At 40.4% G+C, this 11,010-nt stretch overlaps 1 protein-coding gene across 1 annotated transcript; it reads right to left on the reverse strand.

The window, feature by feature from the left end:
• Positions 1-281: 281 nt before the first annotated feature.
• Positions 282-3,430, reverse strand: hoxb13a (homeobox B13a). The gene is made up of 2 exons (XM_078084417.1): positions 2,402-3,430; positions 282-1,499 (listed from the first exon to the last, which is right to left on the reverse strand). The coding sequence occupies exons 1-2, from the start codon at positions 3,114-3,116 to the stop codon at positions 1,252-1,254; spliced, it is 963 nt and encodes a 320-aa protein (XP_077940543.1). The 5' UTR covers positions 3,117-3,430; the 3' UTR covers positions 282-1,251.
• Between the last annotated feature and the right edge of the window lie 7,580 nt (positions 3,431-11,010).

Genomic DNA, 11,010 nt, shown 5'->3' on the forward strand with positions numbered 1-11,010 from the left:
TTTTTGCCCATCTCTGTACACAGTATATGTATATATGTGTAGATGCAGTATTTTCAGCAGTCCGTGTTTGTGACAGTACTTTACGAACAGGTGGAGGCGTCTCTTTCTCATGTTCTGCAAAGAATTCTCATCAACCGCCGACACCACGTAAGTTCGTGGATAAGTGTATGGTCCTGAGTATCTTCTGTCCTACAAGTCTACACTGGGAAATCTAAAGCCCTGATATAATTCAAGGGATGAGAGTTGTCCTGACATGACCGAGGGACTCAGTGGACACAACATCCCATGCGACAATTTATTTACAACGTTTCAAGCTGCAGACTCAAGAGAAAGCTGACACAGTGAGAACAATGAGGAAAACATTGGGAAGAAGTAAATGTCTGTTGAGATTTTTTTTAAATTTTGTTCAATTAAAACCCCCAAATTACAAAAAAAAAACGACAACACTGAGACAAATGAGTGACATGAGTGACAAAAAAAAGGAACACCATACAAGGGTTCATTCAAATACACGGCTTAACACCACGAGCCCGCTTAGTCAGCCGGAGTCGGTGAAGGTTTTGTTCACACGGGGTCTACAGGCCCGTCAAACGATAGCGGGGAGGATGGAGCATGATGGCGTTCCAGAGAGCTGGCCTAAAGCCCGGAGCGAATCCACAGTCTCATAAACATGTTTCCATCTGCACTGAGAGGTATGAATCCTCCTCCTACTATATTGCCCAAACTGCATGGGTCACGTTTCAGCAACTAAATAGGCTAATTGGTTTGCATTCTTTACGGGCTGAAAAAAAAAAGAAATCGCGAAAATGCAAGATTTTAAGGAGATGTAAACTACTGGAGGAAATTTGTGGATTAAACGGGATTATTAAGTGTTGCACTATACTTTTAATAATGGTTTACACGGATTATAAACAATATGCACTACATACCATCGTGTATTTGGTGGGCGGGGAATATTGGCTACAAGACAACACCGACACAGTAAACACGCACAGTAGACGGGACAGTTACATTAAAGCAGGCAGGAAGGTGCTGTATTTACAGGACGCCTCTGAGGAGACAGCTGACCAGACGGCTTTGGTTCTTTTATTTTTTTGTCCGTTATGTCCTTTTTTTATTCGCATTTTCATCCCGTTTGTTGGCAGCACTGTCCATCGTTTTTCCAAAATTTCTCTTTTTTTGTAATTCCCTTTTTTAACAACACGCAATTACTGTTTCACTAAATAGTCCTGAGTGCAAAAAAAATGTGGGCTACGGAGTGCTGGTCTTCACTTTGGCCATAAACTTCTTCTCCTTCACCCTCCGGTTTTGGAACCAGATGGTGATCTGGCGCTCCGACAGGTTGGTCGCAGCCGAGATTTTTCTCCTCTTTTCCTTGGTGATGAACTTGTTAGCGGCGTACTCCTTCTCGAGCTCCTTCAGTTGGAGCTTGGTGTACGGTATCCGCTTTTTCCGGCCCCGGCGGAAAGGCGAGCCGTCGTGCTGGTGAGCCACCGCATCTGTTTGAAGAAAACAAAAGGCAAAGGGGCTGTACAGGATTAGGGCTGTAAACACACCGTGTGTAATCCAGACAAAACAGTACGGCGGCGTTTAGCGTCTGCGTAAATGATGGTGCTGCTATCTGCTCTCCATTAACGCATGGAGCCAAATTGACGACACACCGACAAGACAATGTGCTTGAGGTTTGCTGTCTGCAAGCACTACGGCACGCGCGTGACCTGCTGTGTAATTACACATGCACACGGAAATGCACAACTCATATCCTCTTTTTATTTTTTTATTGACTTATTTAATTGCATCACTGTAATGAATAGCCTACATACAGATTTACATACAGTATATCTTTGAGTCACAAATCACTGCGCTGATAGTTGTAATTAACCATAGTCCTGCAAATTGTTATGTACAATTGCTACTGAATCACTCTAATAATTAGTTAATGTTCCGCAACAAATGATCTTCAATGTACTAGTGAATACGTGACCTTTCCATTAATTAATTGTCGCCCCTTGGAGAGCATGAGGCCAAATACTCTGAGTAACAATATCGTCCTCTACATCTGATGCACAATTCACCTCAAAGTTATCAAATACTAAAGACTTCCAATGTTTGTCTTAATGTGCATCATTGTACCAAACTCTAACCAAATACATGTATTATATAAATAGCATTTCAGTCATTCAAAAATAAATTAATATTAAAACTAAAATATTTGAATTACACGTAAAAACGTGTCAGTTTGTGTGTATAGATGTGTATGTATATATAGCTTTACATTTTTCCTAAAGACATGTCAGACATATGTAACATATGTTACAGTTTTAGGCATGTGCATCATTCTAAATAGCAAATAGTGCGTTCCTTTAAACATGTTATAAATACAAATAAAAACAGGTTTTACCAGCCAAGGCGGACTTCCAGAGGTGTCCAGCCTGCCCCTGGTCCTTGGAGCAGTACATCTGTCCCCCCCAGCCGTTGGTTAGAGCCCAGGGCTGGTAGCTGTCCATGGGGAGCAGGGTGTCGTGGCGCGGCTCTCCGGCTCCCAGTGTTTGGACCACCGACACGTCCAGGTAGCTCGCCATGGACTGATACGGGCTTGGGTAGCTGTGGTAAAAGGCGAACTCTTTGGCCCGGTGGTTCGCATACTCGTCCGAGTTCCCCGCGGTGTCCATATACTGTGAGCTGAGCGCCGCTCCCGCCGCCTGGGTGCACGACTTCAGGGAACCCCTCCCCATCCTGCATGGATAGTAGCCGTTCCCGAAGTAACTATACGGCAACGCGGTGGCGGCCGAAGAGCTCTGATGCGACACTGCGGCCGCCGGACACGGCCCGGACGCACACTGCTTGCCCGAAGACCCGCCAGTCTCGCTGGATCCCGAAGCGGACACGTCCATCGCGGGGTAGCCTGCAGAGGAGTGCACCAGGCTGGACGCGTGGCCGCCCAAAGCAGCAGCGGCCGCCGAGTGCGCCATGATGTTGCGGCACTGGCTGGCGGCGAAGTTGCCGCTGCCCACCAGCCCATCCATGTTCTTGTTCATGTCGTCCAAGTTGTTGTCATACACAAACATCACTGTATCCGCTGGCCAGCGAGGGTTTAGAACTAACGAGGCTGTCATAGGCGTTTCTTTTTCCCGGTGTGTCTTCCGCTCGTTGCCGTTTCCTCTCACACTCTTACAAGTCCTTCGCGCTGAACGTCTACATTGGCTGGATGACAATGAATTGGCGAGGGTTTAATCTTCTCTGATCGCTAGGTTTCCTGCTCAGGTAATTCATATGTACCCGTCTCGCACACTGTTGTAGCACGCACGCTGCCTTGCTTATGTTTAGTACCGGTGCTCGCTTGGAGGCAAAGAGCAAAGAGTCCCGGTAACCGACTGGACCTCCGGTTACATCCCAGCCACAGCCTTGACGCAACAAGCCCTTGGGACCAGAAGATGAGGGAGGCACGCGGGGCAGGGGGAAGGGGGGGGGGTGGGGGGGGGGGCGCTTCTTCATTGGATGAGACCGGACGATCACGTGATGGTGTAAATGAAAAAGAAAAAAACAGGGGAAGAAGAGACTTGATGGGGATTGACAGTCAAAAGAAATATGTTGATGAGGATCGAGATGTGGCACGAGAAGATCGGATAGTAGCGCTGCTTCACAAAATAACGTATTTTTGTTGCCATGAAGGCATTACAAATAATAACATCCCAAGAGTATTTCCTGTCTTTAAAAATATGCCCGTATAGACATTTCTTGGCCTAACTGTAGGTGTGCTTTTAATCTGTCTGTCCGTCTCTCTCTCTCTCTTCTTAATCTTTAGAGGGGAAGATTATTGGAGGGATTTTTAAAGGCTGAAGATCGGAGCGTCAGAAAAAAAAAAATTTAAGTAGTTATACTTAAACACATTCTTATGATGTAACCCTTCCTGTGCTCTCTTCGCCAATTCACTGTCACTTGCACTGCGTGCAAACCGGACGCAGTGTTGTTGTTGGGGTAGTTTAGTTCAGATATCCGCTCCATAGGCCACCTTCAAAGAAGAGAACGTCTCGATTTGATCCAGTTAAAGCATAATTTCATACAATTAAACATAATGGTAATGCTAGTTTATGCATATTTTAGTATCCGTGATAACTATGAGATGCACCCCGAGGTGTTAATGCAGACACATTATGATGAGTGCAAAAGCTAAACACTTTTAAACTGTATTCCATTTTGGGTTTGGCGTTGAATTCGCCCTTATTGCATTGGTTCTGAAGAAGCAGGACACGTGTTGAGTGCACAGCAGAATAGACACAAAATAAGTCAAAATAAATCAACCACTTGTTTGGAGGCTTAACATTACAGCGAGAAAGAAAGTTCAGGCATTAAGATGCAGTGATATAGTGAAGATTAAATATCACATGTATTATTTTAAAGTACAGGAAGGAAAATCAGTGTCAACTTAAAGTTTACCTTGATAAGAAGTAATTATGCTCCCCAGTTTGCTTCTGAACACTGAGAGATGCGATGAACACAGATTTACTTCCATAATTAAAAGCTGCAGAAAAGGCTGCAGTGACGAACCACTCCCCTGTTAGGTGATTTGGTTAGCTTGTTTTTTCATCTTTCTGTTATTTATATTGTCACATCTGTTCCAATATCAAGAATACAATTTTTAAACTCTAATCCAAATAAAACTCATTTTTAAAATGAAGCCAGAAGTGAACATGCTGTTGTGGGAGTGAATGTTACATGCTTCCTCCCTGCAGGACAGGAGCTCGCTGACTACTAACTAACTAACCCTGAAAAATAATGTTGCGTGGTTTTAAAAGAAAAGCTTCACTTTGAGCCCTCTGGATAGGTCTGTGAGTCAAACAAATACGCCAACCACCCAGACAGCCAGCCTCTCTCCTATGGTGTGGTCTGCTGGGGCTAAGAAGGCGAAGGGGGGCAGACTGGCCCCTTAGGGTCAAGGTTAACTTTAACGCGTCGAGAGAAAGAGGGTTGGAAGGAGAGCAGGGGGACCAGACTGAAAGAGACAGATGTAATCAGCTCAAGTTCAAGGCCACGCAGCCACTGAGGCCTCTAAATGCCTGCTCGTGGGCCAAAGTTGGATGACAAGGAAGATGCCATGGTGTCTCAGCGACGTGCAGGGATGGCGGCGGCCGGCACGGTCCAATATAACTAGTCTAACCGGTATAGAGGCAAACATGAGCCCATAGATCATTAAAGATCTCTGCCTCAGCAATATGAATTGGTAATATTGTGTTTTTTCTCCAATACTTTCACTCTGATTTACAGACTCTAAGGCCGCAAATTAATTATTATATTGTATCGTATTAATGCACATATAGTCGTGTACTTAGGGTTAGGGTATACGTTAATAATCTGTACCTGTAATCTCTACATGGCCCGAGTGCATTTTTGGATTATAATAATCCATAATTAAATTCTTATGAAGACATTAAAAAAGGCCATTTGCATACGTTATTTATATTTACTTTGAGTAGGTTTCTTATATTAGTTATATGGCTAAAGAGCGTGGCTTCTTCAGATGGCATTAATCTCAATTCGAAATGTATTAATTTAATATATAGGCTTGCAAACACAACAACCTAAAAAATGCAATTAACGGCATAATAACCCAGGCAACTAAACAGGATTCCGCTTTTCCGAAAGCGTCTGCTAATGCCGCGTTTGTATTGGTACAACTGCATTTGGAGACACTAACATACTTGGAGGATATAAGACTCAACAGAGCGGTTTGAATTATATTAAACAACTAGTATCAAATGGGATTGGTTTCCGCCTACTAAATTAGAGATGCACATGTTACAGTATTTCAGATTCGCAATCATTTGTATTGAGCAGGTCCAAACACAAGCAGGTATAATATTCTAGGCTATTTGTTTGAAATCATCTCAGTATTACGTTAAAACGAATTTGTTGTAACAGAGGACAGCTTCTTATCAACGCGAGCACGCGCGTGCTACGTAGCGAGTACGGGACCAGAACGAGCTGTTTAGAGACGAAGACCGACGGAAATTATGTAAATAACGACAGTCGGGTACATGTGACTTTATTTCAGGAGTCAACCTAGAGTTGATGCAAATAAACCAGACACGAAAAATCAGCCTTAAATAAAATGTATTAATAGAAAGAACGATGCCGTTTTGGGTGTTAGGTGAGTGGCGTTAACGGTGTTAACGGCTCGTGATGTGCGCCGTGCGTCTGTACCTGTTACAAACATTGGCCCAGCATTCATCTCCTCTGCTTCCATCTATTTAATGCTTTTTATTCGTTATTAATATGCATCCCAACTTCATATTTCACTCACTTATGTCATTGATTTAATTGATTTTTCTTTAGTCATTTTTCTTATGTCTTTTTAAGGAAATATGTTTTTTTGTGACAACATGACAACATGAGAATCTTTCATCTTTAATTTGACTAGATGTATGTTGAGTCACTTAGTTGTGTGTTGTTTGTTTCTTGCATTTTTTTATTTAGCGTTTTCTGTGCTGTTATTAAAAATTAAATAAGGAACATGTGACTTACATGTCTCACAAAAGGACATTGTATCCCCTCCATGTACATTTACCAGCTTTATTTACTTTTAAGTGCCATTTGAATTCAAACATAACAACCAGCCACAGAAGAAAAACATTCCAGGGTTTAATTAGTGACGCAGGATAATTTCACTTCCCTAAATAGCTAAAATGTCGATGTGGTTTTCATAAAAAGCATGGTCTTTCTCATTGATTGCCATCATCAAATTTGCAAGATTCTAAATACTACAGTCACTTGAAAGGGAGTAGGTTGCAGTATCAGGAGTGTTTTCAAATACGGCTGCAACTAATGGTAATTTTGATAATCGATGAATCGGATTAAAAAACCGCAATAAAAAGCTTACATTTCGAAGCCTTCATTCTAAAACAGAACTGCAAATTCACATTGCAAAAGAAAAAAAAATACAAATTAGAAAGTGTAACAGTATTTGTTTTAACGTCAGAACCTGTTCTCTACACTATAGACGCGCACACTCACAAACCCTCACACTCATACACACCCATGTTCACTTGAAGCTTATTCATCAAATTATTACCATCATTGCAGTGCAAGTTAAGTAAATGTATACACCACATCTAAATACAGCAAAAAAATAACTGCTACGGATTCATTTGAAATGGCATTTGTAAATAAATACATTAGAGGCTTCTTAGTTAGCCGCGCTGGTTTAATGGATCATCGTGTCTTCCTTTACAGGCATAACATCAACTACCGTACAACCCACAGATGTGCAGGCGCACTAGACTACCGTATGTGACAGCATTAAAAAGAACACCACACACAAATATATTTGTCAACAATAACCGATATGGGACAAAGCACAAAATATATACATGACAACAGATAATAAATGGTCCATAAAAGGCGAAGGAGATCTGCCAGCCCTTTCCTCAGCCCGTATTTTTTTTTTGTTGCTCCGCCCACATCACCGCAACTCAGAGTGACATAATAATCGCGCGACACAACGAATCAATAATGACATTTTAACTGTAGGTAACTTTCAATAATCGATTTTATTGATTCGTTGTTGCAGCCCTCTTTTCTACTTTCTGGGGATCTTATCAAGTTACCTGATCGGTTTGGTGACATGCTGAGTAAGCAGCTGTTTCCCTGTAGCTCCAGAATTCTCTTTGGTGACTTCCAATATGTGCACTGTAAAAAAAATGAAAAACTGTCAAAATCCCGATTGTTAAATAAACTGAATTCAACCAATTTCAATTTGACAGTGAAACATCACCCCCGACATATATATGTCAGCACAGAAAATTATTTTGGCATTCATATCTTGTAATAAATACATTTTACGACTGTTAATTGTACTCACAAGAGCAATGCACCGTAGTACGGAAATCATTAAATATTGTTATTTTTACATCAATTACTTCTAAAAATATATTTTGTTGGTGTTAAATATACGGACCATCATGGTGCCAATGTAGATAAAACATATCATACACTTAACAGCCAGCTCTGTATTTCTTTGTAAAGAAAACAGTTTTGCACTGTTAATTGTAAATAATCTTTTACTAAAAACAGCAATACACCGTGATATGAATAAAAGCAGTATTAACCAAAGTAGATTCATTACTGGTGAAACGGTGTGCTAACACTGTCCCCTCATAGCATGAAGATCCTGGGTTTGTTTCCTCTCAGGGGTCTTTCTGTGTGGAGTTCACATTTTCTCTCAGCGTCGGTTGTTCCCGCGGTCAAAAAACATTCTCTGACATTTAGGTTGATTGGTGACTCTAGTATGGATGCAACTTTAAATGGTTTTCTCAGTGTCACCAACCAGCAAACCGCAATCCACCCTGTGTGAAGGATACGCGGCCTTGAAGTTGACTGACTGACAGCGGCCAGACGGTGATAAACTTTTGAACGGGTTTCAGCGTCAGCTGATAGCATTGCACATTGCTCTTTTCAGTGGCAAACCATTGGATTCAGCACTTCTTGAGGTAAGCATGCCTTCATTCATTAATACACATGGTAAGGGGAGTAAAGAAGTTTTTGAACAGTCTGCGCTAACTTTATTTCAGGTTTTCAAAAGCATATTTCATCGATATGAAGTGTAACGTTAGGTTTTGGTGTTGTTCAGCTATTATTATATCTGAAAGAAAGCGTAAGGAGATGAAACAACAAATACCTCGGGGGATTAATAAAGTATCTATCTATATTCAAACTACAGTGCGTAGGGGATTTAGTTTTTCAGATTCAGATTTACTGTTGCCTGTTTTTAATATAGTTTTTATATATATTTCTCTGAATATTAAAGGACGTTGACACTGACCAAGTTGCTCTCAACAGTTGACTCAAGGTAAAGTCAAATTAGTGCTGTTATAGGTTTAACTTGACATAACATTTTTAATTATAGTACAGTAACTTTGTGAATAAATAACATGGATACCTCAGTGATGTAAACTATTATGAAAGACATGAACTATAGGGTTACATTGGACCAAGAAATAGATTAGCAAAGGAATTCACTACTGTATGTAAAAGTTTATTCAATTCAATCAATAGTTACCTAAGCACTTACCTGACATTTATGTCGTTCTATGACCATCTTGAATATTTTGCATTGTTGTAACTGTAGATTATGAATTGGCAACTTAAACATACATATTCAGAAACGTTTATAAATCTGTCTGTAAACTGTTTGTTGACCTCTGATTCACAGGATGTGACCAAAGATGCCGTTGAAGATGACAATGTGCAACATGTCCCGAAAGTCGTGGGAAGTGCAACAAAGAAAGATCTGTTGATCATCATCAAGGGTAAAGAGGTCCTCCATGACTGAAAGTGTGGCAAAGGCAAGTTTCAGGAGCTCTTTCTGGAGCTTGATGTGTTAAAGATGCACAGCAAACCTTTAGTATAACTATATACCCGTCTGACACTGAACACTGAATTGTTGCAGTTTTTGAAAAATCCTTTTTAAAACTCCGAAAGCCAACTCATGTTAGTGATGATACTTGTGTTTTGTTGATGCAATTTTGCACTTTAATGTTTCATTGAAAATAGTATATTTTGTAAGGATCTCGTCTTTATCAGATGAGTGAAAATGTTAGCCAACAAAACATTTAAGAATATTTCCCAATCTAAATGTTTTGAAACACTTTTTAAATCTGTATTGGTTGTATGTCTGTATGTAAGTCAGATAACAAGTAAAGGTGCCGTAGTTTAAAATAAGCTGTTGATTCATGTTTGGTTGAAGCCTTATGTTAAGAACAAATAGAAGTAGCCTAGATTAAAAAAAATGCAAAAATAATATTTGAATTGTGGTGTAGAATGGTGGTAAATGGACAACATGCAGAGTAATAATTACTTAATATTTTTCAATAGAATAAGGAAAGCTAGTTAAATAACCCTGAAATACCCAGTCACTTTTTACATGGGTTTAGTAATTAGATGCAAAAGTTGCATGATTAAAGATTACTAACAAAGACAGTACATTTAATGTCAAAGGAAATTTGCAAGTACAATTTACTTGAATATTTTGGGTAAAAAACTGAAAATTACTCTGTGAATTTCTGTGTTGTTTGTTGGTGGTATGGGAATTTTTTATTACCTAGCTATTTTCAAGTAAATGTCACTGATTTTTTTCTCAGTGTATGTCGGCATCATGCTGAACTACTGCATCAATCGAACTGTCCCTTTCTTTCTGTTTTTGGACTGCAGAGGATCATTGGAGTCTACATATGAGTCCTCAAGTAGAACTAGTGACCGCTTTTGATACTGAACATTATCTACGTGTGAGACTACACCGGGTTGTGTGAGCTCTTCAGTCAAGTCTGGACTCAACTTTATGGACACATGCTGTTTCTTCAGGATGGCTGTGTCCTGTGAAGATACATCCAAGTGTAAATCTTAGATTTTACTGAGTTTATCTCTGACACGGACTGTAATTAGAGTGAAAGTATAACAGCGGTTTGAAATATCGTATTTCGATGTAATTTATACAGCTTTACAATACACCTTTTCATTTGGAGTAAATGGAAAAACCTTTCCCAACTGTGAAATTTACAGTGGCCAAAACACCATATCGTTATCTTATACGTTGTCATTGCAGTTTCTTAGTAGGGTATTTTACTGTATTTTTAACAGAGACTGTTTAAAGGGCTGAGGGGCAGAGTAGTGAAGGGGGTGTATGTTCCAGCCAAAGGCGGCAAGAATTGGTTTCTATGTTCTGCAATTTTGTGAATTGTGTATACAATTTAACACACAACATATACAAAATATAATAAACACATAATGGTAACATGTGTACGGTTCCACCTTCCCCACAGTCCCGGGCTTCAAAATAATTGTATTCAGTTGCAGGAGTTGTGCATCTTAAGTCTCACTATTCAAACCTTTGCTTGGAACATGTGCCGTGCCTACAGCCGCACAGCCTGCAAGCCTCTCATTCAGCTCTACTGTGTTATAACTGTGGCTCGTTAAACACCCTGCATCCCTACCTAATGCCTGCGTTCAATCATGTTG

The sequence above is a fragment of the Gasterosteus aculeatus genome, chromosome 11 (assembly GCF_964276395.1).
Source record: "Gasterosteus aculeatus chromosome 11, fGasAcu3.hap1.1, whole genome shotgun sequence".
In the NCBI taxonomy this organism is placed as follows: Eukaryota; Metazoa; Chordata; class Actinopteri; order Perciformes; family Gasterosteidae; genus Gasterosteus; species Gasterosteus aculeatus.

Coding starts and splice junctions, on each gene's coding strand:
- hoxb13a (XM_078084417.1), bottom strand. CDS start 3,116: ATGACAGCCTCGTTAGTTCTAAACCCTCGCTGGCCAGCGGATACAGTG. Junction 1,500..2,401: donor CTGGAAGTCCGCCTTGGCTG/GTAAAACCTGTT, acceptor TTCTTCAAACAG/ATGCGGTGGCTCACCAGCAC.